This window comes from Alosa pseudoharengus, unplaced genomic scaffold, assembly GCF_046254945.1.
Source record: "Alosa pseudoharengus isolate Yale_2024_CS ecotype anadromous, Long Island Sound unplaced genomic scaffold, YU_APseudo_1.1 YU_APseudo_1.1_scf_13, whole genome shotgun sequence".
NCBI classification, from domain to species: domain Eukaryota; kingdom Metazoa; phylum Chordata; class Actinopteri; order Clupeiformes; family Clupeidae; genus Alosa; species Alosa pseudoharengus.
The window spans coordinates 6,765,510-6,784,138 of NW_027468598.1; the positions used below are offsets into that span (position 1 = coordinate 6,765,510).

The 18,629-nt window shown below is 44.6% G+C and overlaps 2 protein-coding genes across 6 annotated transcripts; both read right to left on the bottom strand.

Moving 5' to 3' along the window:
* Nucleotides 1–288: 288 nt before the first annotated feature.
* LOC143121067 (uncharacterized) lies at nt 289–4,148 on the bottom strand. 2 transcript variants are annotated; one of them, XM_076281463.1, is made up of 9 exons: nt 3,922–4,148; nt 3,406–3,610; nt 3,200–3,273; nt 2,910–3,048; nt 2,541–2,674; nt 1,380–1,560; nt 1,102–1,185; nt 899–997; nt 289–740 (listed from the first exon to the last, which is right to left on the bottom strand). In XM_076281463.1, exons 1-9 carry the CDS (start codon nt 4,056–4,058, stop codon nt 498–500), a joined length of 1,296 nt encoding a protein of 431 aa, XP_076137578.1. In that variant the 5' UTR covers nt 4,059–4,148; the 3' UTR covers nt 289–497. The 2 variants fall into 2 exon arrangements, with proteins under 2 accessions (XP_076137578.1, XP_076137579.1); XM_076281464.1 differs by having other exon boundaries at nt 3,200–3,270; nt 3,922–4,141.
* Nucleotides 4,149–4,590: 442 nt separating this feature from the next.
* Nucleotides 4,591–18,184, bottom strand: prdm10 (PR domain containing 10). Of its 4 annotated transcripts, none has more exons than XM_076281941.1 (23): nt 18,145–18,184; nt 16,686–16,846; nt 16,273–16,437; nt 15,915–15,974; nt 15,677–15,781; nt 15,238–15,430; nt 14,570–14,811; nt 13,698–13,898; nt 13,458–13,530; nt 13,200–13,317; nt 12,985–13,102; nt 12,432–12,719; nt 11,569–11,913; nt 11,123–11,278; nt 10,765–10,944; nt 10,466–10,576; nt 9,958–10,158; nt 9,590–9,733; nt 9,111–9,281; nt 8,728–8,868; nt 7,858–8,032; nt 6,410–6,507; nt 4,591–6,157 (listed from the first exon to the last, which is right to left on the bottom strand). In XM_076281941.1, the coding sequence occupies exons 2-23, from the start codon at nt 16,755–16,757 to the stop codon at nt 5,987–5,989; spliced, it is 3,528 nt and encodes a 1,175-aa protein (XP_076138056.1). In that variant the 5' UTR covers nt 16,758–16,846; nt 18,145–18,184; the 3' UTR covers nt 4,591–5,986. The 4 variants fall into 4 exon arrangements, with proteins under 4 accessions (XP_076138056.1, XP_076138053.1, XP_076138055.1 ...); XM_076281938.1 differs by having other exon boundaries at nt 7,858–8,035; XM_076281940.1 differs by lacking the exon at nt 18,145–18,184 and adding an exon at nt 18,053–18,138 and having other exon boundaries at nt 7,858–8,035.
* Nucleotides 18,185–18,629: the final 445 nt, after the last annotated feature.

The following is an 18,629-nucleotide window of genomic DNA, read 5'->3' on the forward strand; positions in this document are numbered from 1 at the left end:
ATGTATTGAAATGTTCTTTACGGTGGATATCAAAGCTTAATCAGTTCAATGAATGTTACTGTTGTCAGCCTGTTTGGTTTTGCTTTTTCAGGTCGAAACTATTTTGTACCTTGCTACTGTCAAGATATACACCTTTGGCAGTTCTGAAGTTTGGTTTGGCTTATCCTTCCATCTATATTCTCAGTAGTTTTCCAAATCACTCATACTTTTTTCTTATCTCTTCTGTAAACCACACCCAAATTATGAAAGCACTCCTTTTCTCAAAGCAGTCAGAGAAACAAGTTGTGATTGTGTAAATATAAAAATATGTATTTTTAATAAAATATTATTTACCTGACACTATTCTCATTGACAAAAATGTACATTCCTTATTGACAAAAACATATAATCCTTCATGAAAAACTATTGCACAGTTGGCCATAGCATACATATCCATATAACAGAGACTCCTCAAGTATCCAATTTGCACTGTTCACAAAAAGTGCCAGGTTCAAAGGTCATTTCCTTTTTCTTCTCAGGCCACGAAATCCAGTAGATTTCAGTCTGAAGAGGTTTTTGATTGATTTCTCAAAGGTTGACTGATGAGTGGTATCTTCCACAGACCTATTGGCAGGCAGAGAACTAGATCTGGTGATCTGCTTCTTGTCTAAACTCACTGTTTTCTCAAGACCATTTAAATGCACCATAAAGGTAGATGTCTGTTGCTCCAAAGACGTTGAGTTCTGAAGAACATCATTAACCTGTTGGAGGGGGAAACGAGATTCACGTATAGAGATGTCAAACATTATCAGAAAATGTGATTGAACAAAGGTGGATACCAATTTACACTAAGATAAATGCACTTCAAACAAAGTACATCTGCTACAGTTAGAAGCACTGGTGGTGTATGTGCCACTACCTTGTCATTGTTGGATTGGAGTAGATGTGAGGTCCAGCTTGGGCAGAGCAGCTCGGCGTTCACAGTCTTACTCCGCTCAAGCCAGCTGTGGTCTAATTCCTGTGGTGATGTCACAAACACACACAGACACTTCAAATCAAAGTGTCTACTGCACACAAACGGCGTGAGTGTGTGATTTGTTTATGTTTCAATTTATAGTTCACCTTAAGGATCTTTGAGTTGGCAGCCTGGGATGTCTGACATTGTTGAACACTGCTCTTGGAGCGGTCCAGTTCTGAAAACAAACGCTGTCCCCCACAAGCACACGACCGATGAGTAATATCAGCAAGAGAGTCAAAAGTACACAGGACAAAGAACATGAGCAGAGCGCACCTTATACACAGGTGTAGGCCTGCTCGTGACAAACTATACACGTGTTACTGTGTAACAAATGAGCACTCAGTTCCACCTCATATGTGCTTGTTGCTGTGAGGACCGTTACCTGGGTGTCCGTGAGCGCCTGGCTGGACTCCGGGACGCTGTCGGTGTGCGTGGGGCTGATGGTGACGCTGACGTGCAGCTCCTCCAGCTGGGTCCAGTGCTTCTGCAGCTGGCCATGTGCGTCCTGAACACAGGCCTCAAACTCAGTCTGTAGCTGCTGTAGACAGTGGAGGGCCTCAAGTCTACACCCCCCCCCCACACACACACACACACACACACACACACACACACACATACACACACGCACACACAATATCCAACCAGATATACAGGAAATAAGCACATAGCCATAGTGAATATTGTGAAAAATAAAGTGGCAAATGTCACATGTTTTTCAAAAAAAAAAAATGTCATCAGTGGTCACTGTATGACTATATGTATGTTGGATGAGGGAATGTAATTCAAATTACATCCTGGAGACAGAATTTTCATTTGAGTGTGACAAAGCATTCAGTCTTAGAAAAACGGTGTCCCACATTGTTAAATCCTGCCTAAACTGGAGATCTGTTTTAGTGGCTTTGAGTTTTCATACTGCAATAAATCAGACCTATCTCCCTAACCACTCATTTTCATACTGAACGTTACTGGAAAAGGCATAACTGATGCTTTGTCTTTGGATCAGCTTAACATTTATTCACTGTTTGCCTTCACGGTCACCACAGAAACACACAAAACAATGTAATGCACATCATATTGAAGAGTTTAATAAATCTGCGAGTTCACAATGTTTTTGTCATTTTTAATGTTTAATGATTCTAGATGACCACTTTAAGGAAGGCCTGACCATGCAATGTGAATTTATAGGCCTTTTCTTTCCTTCCTTAGAGAGGAGGCTGATATTTTATGACCAAAAAAAACTTTCCCAAAGGTGCTATCAAAATTGCTGCCAAGTGAACAGCCTCGCTTATAACGACTATGGAAGAGAAACGTAATGAAACAGAAATAATATCTTTCCAGCGTTGTTTCTCCACAGTATCATCAATTAGAAAGAAATATCTGAAAACGACTGGACATGGATATAAATTAAGATGCATGTGTTCAGTATAAATTAGTAGAAAGTCTCTAGGTGAATAAACACTGAATAATCCTATCCAAATTACACTCATAACTCAAGGACGGGTGATTTTTAAAGGGAAACCCAGATGATCAGAAATTATTTTACCTTTCCTTTAGATATGTGTTTATATCCTTAATCCTTTCTTTTATGACATCATCCTTGTTTTCTTCCTGCCCTTGTCTCTCTGGCAACAGTGGGTCCCAAAGGGCATCTGCCCTCTGGAGTGCTTTTGATAATGCCTGTCCAAAACAAAGAATAAAGCAGGTACATGAGAGGGAAATCACCTGTGAGAACATGTCTTTAATACAGAGGAGGTATGTATGACTGCCCGCAAAAGACACAGCTAATGATAACATGGCAGGGCATTACTGCATTCCAGTAATACCACATTACCAAGATTGCACAAGCAGTGTTTAAAAGGAAGTGATAAGCTGTGAGCGGTGTCACTTTCAGTTCCCTGCGGGTGTAACCGACCTCCAGCTTGGAGACGAGGGGAAGGACACTGAAAGGGGACGAGGTGAGCTCAGGCTCCTGGAGCAGTGACAGCACCAGACAGTCCATAAGGGCCTGGACTGCAGGGCCTAGGAGTCCCACAGCGCCCCCTCCAGGCATGCTGAAGGGTGACAGTTTGAGTTAATCATTTTGTTTATGTCAGATTGCTACAGATAGGAGTATGGCTAGAATGTACAGCAATATAAGATAATGCATTCTTGGTGATCAGATTCACTTTAACATGTAACATTCAACAGTATCATCAGGCTCACCATGTCTGTGTGTTCATGGCATTCTGTCTTGCCATCACCATATTACTATGTGTTGAGGACAAGACTTCTTCCTGCTGACCACAGAAATATTCAGAAGCAGTACTACCCACTAAGCAAATATTTGAAATATGAAACATGTATTTACAACCTCCCAAATTGTAATTAATAGAAAACAGGATGTATGCTGATCAGTGACAGATGCCGACCTGGTGCTCTTGGAGTTGGGCAGTGGGGTTGTTGTACCTGAGGGCCAGGACTCCAAGGCCCACCAATAGGCACAGTCCTGCAACCAACAGCAGTCTGACCCTGACCTCAGCCAGGTCCACTGAGGGGTACAGGGGGGCCTCCTCCTGCACCACCAGCCACAGTGTTGCCACGGGGATAAGGCAGCACCACTCCAGCCTGAGCGCCCTGCACCCAGGCCCAGAGAAGCCACACGGACACCAGGTTGGGGAAATAAGTAGAGGCATTTGGAAAAATTTTTTTTTCGGAATTACTAACAATGTCATTTTAGAATTGTGCATTTCATAATCACACAGAATCTGAGCCCAAAAGACACTCAATTCTGTCAAATAAAAACGTCTCTCCTTTCTAGTTTATTGATAAGAACCATAAAAACAACTCTACAGATCACCTGCTGTATAAATGTGGGAGTTGGATTGCATGAGAGCTGGATGCTTCACTTATTAGTTGTTTCAGAAGTGAAAGTGTGTCATACTCACTTTGTCTGTCCTGCCATAAGCGTGCCCGCTCTCTTGTCCACTCCAGTGTCCATCCGACAGTTAGCACGCTGCTCCACCACTTGCCCTCCACTCGGTGTTTGCCAACATATTCCAGCGCCTGTGCTAAGCTGAGGCATTAGCTTGGTGCGACTTACTCCTGTGAAGTCCTACACTACTGATCTTCCATTGATTTAGCTGAGGGGCTGAGCTGGCCCAGCTGGCATAACCAGTTCTGTCGGCTGATTAATTTGTGTGACCAAATGCTGCCATTTATTTCTTTGTTTTCTTCATTCCAGCACATAGGAGCGTCCGGAATGCGCATACATGCCCAACCTGTCACTCATACTACACAAGGTTATTTTCAGAGGTGGCACCGATATCACCAACACAATTGTTTTCTCAATGTAACATGTGGTCATGTGGTCAGAGTACTGATAAGTTTCCAACCTGTGTACAAACTGCTCATTTAAAATACTTATTATCTACAGATAACATAAGGCGTTTGAATATTTTTTAATAATTACTAATTTAAAATGTATTAGTTTAAAATGAATAAGTTGAAGGGAACTACCACCTAAACAATCATAACCAGCAGCACTTCTATTGGACCTGTCTATGTCATTAAAAATGTTTTACACATGAAGGCAGCACACAGCACAGGCATCCATGTTTCTATAAAAACATCGTTTAATTTTCTCAACACAAATTACAACAAGAATGAGTTCACTTGGAAACAGACAGGGGTAACGTTACCTGTACAGGAAGTTCATAATACAGCTATCTCTTATTTTTACATTGTACAAGTCCAGTTTGACAAACTGTCTTTTTATAAATATTCAAAGGAATTTCCCTTTCGGGTAGCAAGGGGATGGGCAGTTTAAGATGAGATGTTATCACCAGCAGCCGAGTGCATCCCATCCCAACTCATTTCAGAATACCATGACAAGGTGTTGTCTACCCTGAAAAAAAAACAAAAAACAATACGCTCTCAAGCATTACTCAGACTGGAACTGAGATGGGTTACAGTGAGAAAGAAACTCCCTTTCAGTGCAGATAAGCCTTGTAACGTGTGTGCTGTCTTCTGCTCTGTAAATGGGTGGGACGTGGGAGTCTCTGAGCCTTCATCAGAATTCCCCACGACTGCGCTCAGAGACTGAGTCAAGTAGTTCCTTGGCAGAGGAGACATTATAATTTAAGGTTGTTATATAGATCAGAGTAGAAAGACATTGTCATTTGGCCTATCATGCAAGCATTTTGATTCCAATGCTCGGTGAATGTTCAGAAATTCAGAAATCAGTCTTTTTGGACTTCAATCTAGGTTTAGATTTGCTAAAAGAAAACGTAACCATACACAACATGAATTTCCCATCAGACCTTCTGCCTTCTTACAGCACAACGGTGCCAACTAAGACCAAACCAGTGCTACATGTTGTAGTTGGTTTTCGCATGATCTTGGCTTTCACAGTGCCATGGGCTTGGTCAAAGTGGAACAACAGGTCAGAAGATCAAAGGAAATGTCCGAAAAGTCCCAGCAGTGAGCTGCCAGTCGGACAGCTCCACCAGAACCTCATCAGATCACACCAGGATCTGTTCCAATACAAGGATGTCAAGGGCATCTGTAGGTCATACCTAGCATCGGATCACAATCACCTCCAAACCAAAACTGTGCAAGTTAAACACCCATCTCATCCACTGGCCGCTTTGTCCTCTTCTGATTCGTACATGGTCCTCTTCTGATTTAGCAGCTTGCTTCTCAGGAATTCCACGTGAGCTGACAGCTCTGGGTGTCCAAGGGGCTGTGTGCTAGTGTTTGTATGCACGTCTCTCCACTTCTGGTCAGTTCAAGGAAGGAGCTTTCAGTGGTAGGGTCTGCATGCAGTAGAGATCACCCTAACAGTCTGGCGGCGTATGTGGATGTGGTCAGGTGTTTGTGTTCAGGCTCGCATGGCTGTCCTTCTGTGCGTCTGATGCGATTCGATTCCCATTGGAGGAGCATTTATGTGTGTGTGTGTGTGTGCGTGTGTGTGTGTGTGTGTGTGTGTGTGTGTGTCTCTGCGTGCGTAGCTCAGGGTTTGGTGATGTGGACCTCGTTGGAGCCGTTGGTGGTGGTGGTGATTATGTACTGTGTGGGCGGCGGCTGCTCCAGGGACTCAGGGTGCGTCTGATTCCCGCTGGCGGCTGCACCACTGGGCTTCCCCTCCAGCTCTGCCTGGCCCTCCGAGATCACATAGTGCGTCTGCTCGCACACACACACACACACACACACACACAAAAACAGTGAACATCAACAAACATCAAACTATGTGAATTTACCTTCTAAATACCCCCAGGAACTTGACAATCCTGTGGAACAATGTGTAATATGTGTGTGTGTGTGTGTGCATTAGTATACTTCCCAATACATTCTTTTGTATCTACATTTGTTTGCCTTGTGCAATAAAAATGAGAAGTTCTGTGATTACAAGTTAACAGGTATGCTTCCACTCACAGTCTTCACCTGACTGCTGTTTCCACCACTTCCTGGGGTGCTGGCCTCTGCGATCACATACTGGGCATGAGGCAGCGCCATCATCTGGATCTCTGAGGCTGCAGGCGCACACAAGCACATACACAAATCACAAATTCACACAGTATACAAGGCCCAGTATCATCTCAGATAAATTGCTTTTGACTATGCATCAATCACACATAAAACAAACCCATATGCCTCAGGTATTTTTGTTTTGTGGTATAATATTCACATAAGGACTTATGTCTTATTAAAATCTATGAACACAGAAAATAACTATTTCCCCTCTTCACCTTAATCCTTTACTTTTGGCATCACATGAACCAGACCTTGAACTTTGGTAACATATGGCAACCACAAAATTCAATTTTGTTGTGGTTGAACAACAAACTTCAGTCATTTAATTTTATGAAATTACTCCAAATGTCAAGTGATACCCAGGGGTGAAAGTAAGCCGGTACTGGCCGGTACGGAGTACCACTAAAATATTTGGAGAGGGTACGCCGTACCGGAAAGAAAACTATACTGTCTCTGAAAAATATTGCACTTTCAGCATGACAACACAACTGCTAACGTCAAATTACCAGAAGCAACACGTTTCCCCCAAAATCGTTCTGAACTGTATCTGAATTGTGTCTAAACCTCCCGTGCAGCTGGACAGACAACGAGCAAGCTATAGCGCGCGTACAGTAGCCTACAGTAAATGCGCCAACGTGCACTGGTATCCAACGTGTTTTAGCAGACGGACGTTTCTTGGAAAGTCTCCCAAATAAAAAAAACATACAGGCTAAAGAAAAATATGTTGATGTTTAATAGCCTATTCTGGTTTTATGTGTGCAGTGTTTCGCTGGAGAGACAAGAGACAGACAGCGCGTGTACGGCTTAACCAGATCTTGCGCAGCAATAATGAAAGTGTTTTAGCGGACAGAAGTCTGTTGCAGTCTCCCAAATAAAAAGGCATGACTCAAAGAAACGTGTTTCATGATATACAGTAGCCTATATAAAAAAACGATTGGAAGTGGGAGCGAGCAGAGTAACTAGGCTAAATAAATAAATAAATGTTGAAATTAAGTGTTTGCAATTTATTCATAATCAAAAACAGATACAGGTGGGTTAAAGAGTGATACTAGAGTGATAAGAAGTCCTAGTGAATGCTTGATAAGTAGACTATAATACAGTAAATAAACAAATAAATAAATAATAAATAATTAGGCTAAGTGAGATTTTCGGCGCGCGCTATGCGTGCGCATTATAACTCCATAGTACCACCAAGAAATAAAAACTACTTTCACCCCTGGTGACACCACATAGGTTAAAGTAGTGGTCCTGTTAGCAGTTTTGTTTATCAAGGTTCATGTTACCCATTCAGGGTCAAATGTAATTGATCTAATTACTGTGACAGACTCCACTGCGGTAGATTGACTTACGATAGCTCCTGTAGTTCCAGTTGCTGGGTAGGTAAGTATGCTGAACAGTCCCTTGCACCTGATTTGAGGAGGTCTGTAGCGTGTGACTCTGTGCCAAGGTCACGGGGGTCAGCTGGGTGGGGCTAAGCTCTTGAGTGGTCTGCTGAGAGGAGGGGCTTAGAGGCTGCCCAGATACCTGCTATCAGTACGGGGGAAAGAACAAAGGAATTGCCGATGGGTATTCATGTGAGAACACAACAACAGCTTTCAATTCACACTGATAAGATAACAAACATATGGCCTCTGGGCCCATCCTAGGTTCTGGAGGCATGAAGCAGAAGACAAATAAACCTGCTTATTCTTCAGTCAATTGGAGTCTCCATCTGCATGATCTTGTGCTAACATCAACCAGAATGAGCACTGGCACTTAAAGTGTAAAGTAGTATAGAATGTGCACTTTCATGTTTCAAGATTACACAGTGAAATTGAGTTACTGCTATGTGCTGGATGATATTGCTACAGTATGTGCTGGATGATAATGCTATGTGCTGGATGATATTGCTATAGTATGTGCTGGATGATATTCCTATGTCCTGGATGATATTCCTATGTGTTGGATGATATTGCTATGTGTTGGATGATATTGCTATGTGTTGGATGATATTGCTATGTGCTGGATGATATTCCTATGTGTTGGATGATATTGGTATGTGTTGGATGATATTGCTACAGTATGTGTGGGATGATATTGCTATGTGCTGGCTGATATGCCTCTGATGATATTGCTATGTGCTGGATGATACTGCTACAGTATGTGTTAGATGATATTGCTATGTGCTGGCTGATATGCCTCTGTGTTGGATGAATGTGAGCTGTGGCCATGTGGCTTACTGATGCGCTGCCCTGGACAGAGCTCCCCGTGGGCTCCGCCACCTGGATGTGCTGCACCTGGATGGAGTGCTGGCTGTAGCCATGGGGGTCGTGCAGCTGACTCACATCCACCGTGGAGTGCTGGGAGTGGGGAGAGGAGGCCTGCAGAGGAAAAAGCCCTTCAGTTTCACTAGTAGCTAACAGGAATCTGCAAAGAACTCAACAAAAGACATTTTTGGGGAAGAATAACTGTTGATACACTTCAAATTAGGCATATATTATATATATACAATTTTTATACTGAGGACAGAAAGGGTGCAAGAGAGAGAAAGAGCGTGAGAATGGGAGAGAAAGAAAGAAAGAAAGAAAGAAAGAAACAAGGAAAGGGTGAGAGAGGTCCGTACCGGAGCCACCTGCACCACCTGCAGCTGGATGTGCTGTGGCTGTGCGAGGCCTCCGGCGGCCTGTGAGACGGGGATGTACTGGATGCGCTGGTAATCGCCCTGAGCCGCTCGGTAGTCCGACCCAAGAGTCTGGGACAGCTCGGTCATGGCCTGGGTCAGCAGGTCTGTGGTCTAGAACACACACAAACAAGCTGGCTTTATACATATGCAGTTCAGTCCATGTCAATCAGGTGAAATCCCAGACACAAATGACAGATCTCTCTTTCATAAGACTATATTATCAAAATCATGCCAACTGCCTTCCTGTGATAATAATGTCATCTCATAATAATGCCATGTTCTTGTAATGTTTGATGACAGGATAGCTGGGTAGCATGTGACATAGACCAATACTTATCTTACTTTAAGACCGCCATCTTCATAATTACTACCAATGTCAAAATTATACATTTATGTCTGTGAGCATGAGCGCATCTCACCACAACGGCCTCTGCAGTGGTGCTGTCGGTGGTGATGACCGCAGGGGTGCTGCTGATGACTGCAGTGGCCAGAGGGGCCTGGATGCTGTTGGCCATCTGAGCAAACTCTGGGTGCTTCTTACGGATGTGCTGAACCATCTTCGTCTGGAGCAAAAAGAAAGAAAAATAAATCACACACACACACACACACACACACACACACACACACACACACACACACACACACACACACACACACACACGACGGATGGTGAACATCTCCCTTAATCACAGTGTTCATAGTCCCCGTGGGATGCATGTCTGTCAGCGCGTGTGTGAAGGCACGTGTTTCTGTGTGGGCATGAGATAACCGCTGTGCTGCCACTCACTTTGCTGCTGTACTGCTTGGCACAGTGTGGGCAGCAGACGGGAGCTGTGGCGATGGTGCCGGTCAGCTGCGTGTGCGTGCTCAGCATGGGGTCGGGCTCTCCGGGGCCGGCAGGCCGCAGCTTGCGGATACTGGGTGGCAGCTCTGCCCCGGGATGGTTCTTCAAGATATGTGCTTTCCTCTTACTAGCACTTTTATACACCTGCAGCAGAAAACACACACACACACACACACACACACACACACACACACACACACACACACACACACACACACACAAAGATGATGATTTACACTCTCAGGGATATGTTTAGCTGTGGTGCGAGATGCATATCAGATTCATTTGATATGATGTCAGGTCTTCTTAAAGATCTGGATTTAGGCAACCATGCAAATTTAAAAACTCTAAACAGATTTAAGCAATGAAATAACATTTTCCGTTATCTTCAGCTCATTTTCAAATACTGACATTTATTGAGTTGAGTAAGGAGCAATGTGTGTTTCCTGACCTTGTCACAGTACTGGCAGAAGTAGTCCCTGTTTGGCTTAATGATGGGCAGTGTGAGCTCAGGTACCTCCTCAATCCGCATCTCTGGGTGACGCTTGGACAGATGATTAACCTAAACGGATGCACACGCACACGTACACACATGTACACACACGCGCACACACTCACACACACACACACGCACACACACAAACACACACAAACAGATTAAACTCAGTACACAGAGCAGAGAGGCCACAGGGGCTGTGTGGAGGAGGTGGAGGAGGTGGAGGAGGTGGTGGTGCAGGGTCGGTGCTTTACCAGCATGCCTCGGCGCCGGAAGCCCATCATGCAGAGTCGACACTTGAACATGAAGCTCTCAAAGTCGGTGGTGGGCACCTTCTGCTTCAGGGCTTTGGAGCGGTGACTACGGTCCGCTTTCTTAGCTTCGCGCTCAGGGTTGTGCATGCGCTGCATGTGCTCACGGAGTTTATCTTTCCTCTAACAGAGAGACAAAAAGAGAGATTAGATCCTCATTTGCTTAGCCACCTATTAATACCACTCATCAACATTTACTAATTATCTACTCTGTCGGAGGAACCTTGTCCTTTTACAACATGCCGTGACTCGTGTCCTGAATAAACATGTTGGACATGTGAGTGAGTGAGTGGCTTCTCACCTTGAACTGCTTGCCACAGGTGGAGCACAGGAAGTCTTTGCGGTCGGAGTGGCGGAGCATGTGCAGGCGCAGCTTGTCGGGCCGGCAGAAGGCCTTGTCACACTCTGTGCACTGGAAGATCTTCTCAGAGTGGAAGCTGCGCACGTGCTTCTTCACCTGAGAGGGGCGCGGAAAAACAAACGTCAGATCACGCCAGTTCAACATCACACAGTCAACTGGTGTACATCCTCCCACACCCACAAAGGGTACAAAACAGGGAGCCAAAATGAGTAATCAACAGTCAGTCATTAGAGATCACTGTTACTTTTCAAGATAGAAATGTCCACTGCAAGGTTTTGAAATTGTTTCCAAATCTCTTTCGTAGGCATTGAATAAGATGAGGCAGTCTTGTGATAACTACCTGAGAGCATGTCTATCCTCTCAGTGGCCTGTATGTTTAGCTCTACCTGAATGAAGTCGGTGAAGCTCTTCTTGCAGGAGGGGCAGGAGAAGCAGCCGTCCACCATGTGGATTCGGACGTGCTCCTTGAGCAGCTCCAGGCGGTCGAAGGAGTCGGTGCAGAAGAGGCAGGCGTAGGTGCGCTGGTCAGCATGCAGCTGCAGGTGGTCCTCTAGCGCCCCCGTGCTCAGGAAGCCCTTGTTGCACACGTGACAGGTGAGGGCGCAGGCATCGCGTCCGTGGAAGCGCAGGTGCTGGTCCAGCTTGTCCTTCTCTCGGAAGGCCTTCCCACACTGGGAGCACTTGAAGGGCCGGAACGACTTGCGGATGAACAGGTGCTGGAGCGCAGCGTTCTGCAAAAGAATCAGAGTCAGTCTACCGGGGAAAGGAACCGACGCCTGACGACGGATGAGGAGAAAAGGGCACGACAGGCTAGCACGTGGCAGAAGTTTAGAGGGTTCCAATGTTCACAACCCTCGGTTTCTGAGAAACGGATGTTTTTCTGCGTCCCTAGGTGGCGACTGTGTGGTGGAGTTTGCCTAAATCTGGACAAATACATGAAGCACATACAACATTCCACTGAGACGGAGGAGCAAACAAATGCAATGGAGAATGGAGGGGTGGCCAATGTACGGTCAAATGTCACGTGAACAAAAACCACATCGTGCCGTGACACCAACTTTGCCTTTCTGACCCCCTCCAGGCATTTCGTACCTGCAAGTCCATCTTTTAGGCAGGCCAGTTTTGAGAGAAAAACACACACACACACACATACATACATACATATAACACTGTCAAATAACTAAGTCACTAGCTAAGACAGGCTATTTCAGAGAGAGCTAGGACAGCAGAGGGGGCGGAGAGGTCATACCCGTATCCTCCGGGCTCGGCGCATGTCCTGGGGCGTGAGGTGGGGATCTGGCTGGGCGGCAGGAGTGGGGTCCTCCTTGAGGGGCTCCAGAGCATCAGCTGGTGGGGGCACTGGCTGGTCACTTTCCCCATCTGTTGGGGGCTCCGCACTGTCCACCTGGGGCTCCAGCCGGCCTTCCAACTCTGAGGCGATGGCTTCTGGCTCGAGCTCCACCACCTTCAGCCCATTCAGGGCTCCATCTGTCCTATCCTCATAAGGCAGCTTACTTCCAGGGAACACCAGCATATCCTACCACAAATATTAAACATGTCACCAACACAAAGACATAGAAATCCAATACAATGCAGGATTGTGCAATAGATGACAGAAAGGGTGATATACAGAAAAATTGCATAATTTCTATGTATCGTAAAAATCTAAAAAAACATTTTACCCTTAAGTCCTACAAAATCTACAATACAGAAATGTCAGTAATGATGTATTTATGGTGGAGTATTTAAGAGTAGCTATTTCACAATTCCATGTTTGTGTGTGACACTTTAAAGTTTGATACCCTTGTCTTCTCTGCGCTCTCTGCAGGGGTCTCTAGGCGGATGAATTTGGGTGGCCGCCCCGGTCTTCTGCCTGTCCCGAAACGCTTCCGACCCCTCCCTCGACTGCGTCCCTTTGGCCTGCAGCAGAGAAAAAGGATGAAGACAGGCCAGGACACCAGCGGATCGATGCAGAAAGATGGATCATAGCATGGATCATATCTGAAGGCCTGTTTACCTATTGACCAGATCCAGCTTGTCGTCGTGCATGTTGAGGTGCTGCTGCAGCTGCTCAGAGCTCATGAAGCGGCGGTTGCACTCGTAGCACGGCCAGTTCTTCTCCTGCTCCCTCAACACTGAGCCACAAGCAAAACAGCACAACGCTCACGTACAGTGCAATGGCAAAGCTACAATACAGTCATCTCAGTCTCCACCTAAAATCACACTGAAAGTACTACAACATAATAACAGTGAACAGTTTCTTAGCAATTCTGACCTTTTCGTTCCTCTTCTGTGACATCATGAATTTTCTGATTAACAAACTCGGCATATGAAGCAGCATACCACACCTACCAATGAAAAAGTCTGGCATCAGCTATTGACAAAAGGAGCATATACAGAGGCAAAACAGTCACAGTACTATTTCCATTATTTGGTAGTCTACCCCCCAAAATCACAGATTAAAACTTCTATCTTTGGTCTCCCAGCGTCATTCAAGCCCAACTGGAGCTCTGACCTTGAGCTCCTGTTTGGGCTGGATGTTCTTGATGGTGGTGTAGAAGATTTCTGAGCCATACTGGTAGGCCACCAGGTTCTGCTCCAGATGATTCTGGGCAGGTCGGACAAACATCAACCAATTACTGTGGTCCTCATCTGACAGGTCCAGCCATACATCTTCATTTTTGTCTCCACCTTTATCAGAGTCCAGCACATACATCTAGCAGTAGAAAGAGAGCAGAGAAAGTGAGATATTAATACTATTTACAGCAATACTCCATGGAAACAAAACAATTATGTTATTCTCCACTCCACAAACAGATTTCTGTCAAAACATATTCTAGACATAACACTGTCAGTGTGGCCCACATAAAATAAAAACATTAGTAATATTATTTATTTTATACAGTCCAAACATACAGTGTGTGGGTACTGCCTGTCTTCACTGCCAGTCACTTTAGATTAAAGAGTACATGTCAAGGTTGTGGCTAAATGTGACGTCTGCACTTCATGATGAAAGTACAACGCTTGAAGACATCTTGTCTAATGTTTTGTAATGTGGTGACGGTCAAGGCAACAAGGCTGTCTTCCCCACTAAAACCCAATATTCAAAACTCATCTTGGGGATTTTCCATGAATCAACACCGAGTTTGTCATTTGCCTTTAGATAGCAGTGGACTGGTTTAGAATGTTTCAAACACACTTCCCATGGTAGTTGTCCCACATCAAGACCAAATTCGCCCACAGATATCTCTGGATTTATCTGGTAAATCTAGACTAGGTAGACTATGTTGGGTCAGCTTGCCATCCCAGGTATTCAGACAGAGGGCTCATACAGGGTTAGTGGGATTGTGGCGTAGAGGTGATTGAGAGACAGAGAGGGGGACTTGCTTTGAGGTGGATGTGGGAGTCCTTGAGCTGGTGCTGTCGCACCAGGCGGCCCTCTACCGGCCCAAACTGGGTGCGCTTAGGGATGCGGCGCTTAGAGAAGACCCCGCCCACGAAGCGGTCAATGTAGAGTACAAGGGGCAGGCTGGCACGGGCTTTAGACACGACAGGCCGGCTGGCAATAGGGTGCAAGGGCCCATGTTTCAAACACACGGTGGGGTTTGCCTTGTTACACTCCTCACACCCTGTTCATGGGGAAATAAAGGCGAAGCATTAATGTATAGCCTATATAATGCATATACAGTCCAATATTCTAAAGCCACACTCACACTGAAAAAAATTACTGAATGAAGCTTGACTGAAGTCAATACATACAAGATGATTATACCCAGAAAGGTATTAGGAGTGTGATGATATAAGAAATCAATGATTTCAACAGAATTCATTCCTTTGAAATAAAATTTAATTATAGAGGTATTGGGACACAACACGTTTACCCATTTCTGAGATAAGTACAAATATCAGAGAATTAATTCCATCAAGAACACCCAATACATGTTCTATGAGGAAATGGCAGTTACTGTTTAATCCCAGTAATCCGCTGCACTACAATGATTGCAGCTTTAGTTCTGATCAGTAAATTCAGCTTTCAGCTTGCTCACGACACTCACAGAGATTTTGAGGAGTGAAGGGCTGTAGAGGTTCAGGCTCCCAGTCGTCAAGGTCAGAATCATTTCCATCGTCGTCGTCATCATCTTCATCTTCAGAATCCACAGTGGAGTCTGTTGCCCCAAGAGGACTAGAGGCTGAGTCTCCCACACTGGTCATGGGGGGCAAGGAGGAGTTGGAAACATCCATCTGACCCTGGGATTGAGAAGAAATAATTACTGAATTCAAAACATTCAATTAAAAAGGCAAACCGAGGAAAAGATCAGGTAATTTGATATGTTTTGAAGCACAAATATTCTGCACAGCAACACAGCTGATCTGATTTGTTATGCACAATAGACCATGAGTCAGTGCTTGCTCAGACCTTACTACTTTGAAGTTCATTCTGAGTCCAGTGTGACTACGTTGTGGATGGTGACGGCAATTTAGGAGCACCCTCACCTGTGTCACAGGCTCCAGGATGGCCTGAGGGCCATCAGCTACATTGCTTAGGACATGCAGGTTGGCTGTGTTCATATTCTGCCCACTTGGTAGCAGGACTGTCACCTAGAACAAATAAAAAAAACAGTCAACGTCAAACAACAAATTCACATCAAAATCATTTAATTTCCAAAGCATAAAAGGCTTATCTAAACTGATTGTGTGGAGGATGTGGATTCAGCTGCTCAGGTTAAATCACCTGCTGGGTGGTTCCATCCTGTTGGATGTATGCCACTTGAGGCTGGTCAGCGAACACTGCCTGGAAAACCAAATATGGTATAAAAAGTCTGTATGGTGCTGGTGCATTCACATATTAGGAGAGGAGAGGACACCTGCAAATGTACAACTCCTCATGATGTAAATCCATGCGTTTGAAAAGGTTTGAGGCAATTCAGAGAAGCAATAATGGCAGTATCTTTGTCTACTACATTTCTTTGACTTAGCACCACCCTTCCCATCCTTAATCCAAAAGATGGCAATTCCACAAACTGTCCATCTATTCCTATGGCACATGCATCATGGCCTTTATCATATGGCCCGAGTCCTCTGTGTCGTACCTGTGTTGTTCCATCCACTGGGTGTATATAAACCAGTGTGTGTTCTGCTGACTCCACAGACGTGTAGGAGCTTCCATCTGCAGCATAGACCACCTGCTGCTGGCCCCTGTCCTGCTGATCCCCACTGTACACGATCTGAGCCACTGTGCCACCTTCAAAGTGAACCTACCATATCCATCAATGGAAAATTGAAGAAATAATTTCAGTAGAAACACTTCGTTATGCAAATATTACATAAGCTCAGTTAGTCATATAGAGTACAGAGTAAAGCATGTGTTTTCATTCATTTGGTTTGGTCACAGGGACATAAAGAAGTATGTGTAATATGAAGGCTGAAATGAAGTTTTGCCACCACAAACTCACTGACCCTGTAAGTGTAAGACCAGTTTAATGCACTTGACATGGACACAGACCTGAGTGGCGTTGCCAGATTCAGCACTAGGGGTCTGACTCCAGATAGAAGATGACTCCTGCTTTGTTTCCATGATGACACTGTTGCAGGTTTTTCTTGGGCTCCTATTCACCCTTGCCTAATTATGGCACACCTGGAGAACACCATCCAGGTTGCTGATTGCTGCAAGAGACGCATTGGTCAGCACAGAACGTAATAAAAGACAGGGCTGTTCCTGTAACGTTGCATATCAGCATCTATCAATGTATAAGAGGTGCGGGGTAGGGTTTGCAACACACAGCCTTTAAATGCAGTTTGGCGAATAGAATTTACAAAGTGCACCAAGTCTTCACGGGGACGTGAGAGAACTTGGTATAGAGAAAGCTTACAATTATCACGTTAGGTTCCAGTGAGGCCCAGCATTAGCAATGTCATACAATATGACAACTGAATGCGACATTTTTGCCGACGTTACTGGACAGGGAAAATTGTGTTCATCGCGACTATTGTGTTCAATTAATGGCATGGTTTTATATAGCAAAATCTTAGTATATTATGTTCTCTAATACTTTTACCTGGCTTAAACCGGTGTATGTTTGTCACCACCGGTTAAGCTAGTCAGCTAGCGTGTACAAGGCTAATCTATCTAGGTAGAGAATGTCGGGCTTTGACAACGACAGTAACATGATTCAATGACAAGTAAACACAGGAAATTCTGCAGTGGAGAAGTCAGCAACCTCACTTGTCAACCAAATGCACAAGCACGGCACTATTCGCAAGGAACGGTCAGTCTAATAATTCTATGGGGGTACACAACAGACGCGGACGAAAATGTGCGTTAGGGCGCAGGACAAAAATGGAGTCAAAACTCCTGCAACAAAGCCCAGTGGTATGATACCGTCTATAATTTTAACAGCAATTACACAAATGATTTGAGTTGAACATTGAGCGTTTTTAGTCTACTCCCCCCTATATTGACCCCTAAGGTTCTGAGTTCCAATCGGACTATACCACAAAAATCAACGCCGCTTAAACACGGGCAATTGAGGCGTCCCTATACCCACATTATCGCACATAACACGGGCGAGAGAGACAGCGACTCCGGACATCTTTAGAACAAACCTATACAACGCTACCAGCATCATGTAACAATTTGGTGAGACACCAATTACATTTTCATGGGACCCAAATATTGAGAATAGGCCCTCCCGTCCCCCCTTGTAGGCTACTTGGGCCCAGCCCTGTCTATGCTGTAGAACAAGGAAGGATAGTCTCCATTTTGGGTGGGACTAAACAACAACAACCACATTTGAACCGATCCATAGAAAGCTACATATTTCTATCGATACTAAAACAACCGAAGACGGCCAAGTCTAAATAAATACTTACAGAAAGATTAACTGGTGGTGGAAGTTTAAAGTTGGTATGGTAGAACTATTGCGTTTTGATTAATTTAATGAAAACGTACAAGTGGATCTTACCTCAGAATGGTAGCTGCAGAGATGGCTGCATTGCATATATTAACATAATCTTCCTAGCAACACATGTGGACCTAGCGGGTGATTGGTGATCTGTCCTGCTTCTGCCTTAAGGAACGTATCGAGTACTGCCTATCGTGCTCTAAAAGGGGCATTGTATAAAATGAATCATTTAAAATACATTTGTAAAATGTTTCTTTCAGACTAACAACGATAGTTAGTGTTACAGTGGTATTGTTGGCACGCGCTTTGAACTACCGGTCTCGCTGATGACCAATGGGAAAAAATCCGCCATTTCTGTTTAGCCAATCGAAAAAATGCAGACAGACACTGCCCAATTAGAACATCAAGGATCTGGTAGATTTTGCAAGTGGTTCTTGTCATTTAAAACTGCTATAAAGAAAAAAAAATAGTCCTACAGAAATATGAAGGAACCATTTAGTCTGGCTACATGAAAGTCCTTCTGGTCATTTGGAATTTTTATTTTC

Coding starts and splice junctions, on each gene's coding strand:
- prdm10 (XM_076281938.1), bottom strand. CDS start 16,757: ATGGAAACAAAGCAGGAGTCATCTTCTATCTGGAGTCAGACCCCTAGT. Junction 16,438..16,685: donor AATCTGGCAACGCCACTCAG/GTCTGTGTCCAT, acceptor TGGATATGGTAG/GTTCACTTTGAAGGTGGCAC. Junction 8,036..8,727: donor CTGTCCAGGGCAGCGCATCA/GTAAGCCACATG, acceptor CCGTACTGATAG/CAGGTATCTGGGCAGCCTCT.
- LOC143121067 (XM_076281463.1), bottom strand. CDS start 4,058: ATGCCTCAGCTTAGCACAGGCGCTGGAATATGTTGGCAAACACCGAGT. Junction 3,611..3,921: donor CTTATGGCAGGACAGACAAA/GTGAGTATGACA, acceptor GCCTGGGTGCAG/GGCGCTCAGGCTGGAGTGGT. Junction 741..898: donor TCCAATCCAACAATGACAAG/GTAGTGGCACAT, acceptor CCCCTCCAACAG/GTTAATGATGTTCTTCAGAA.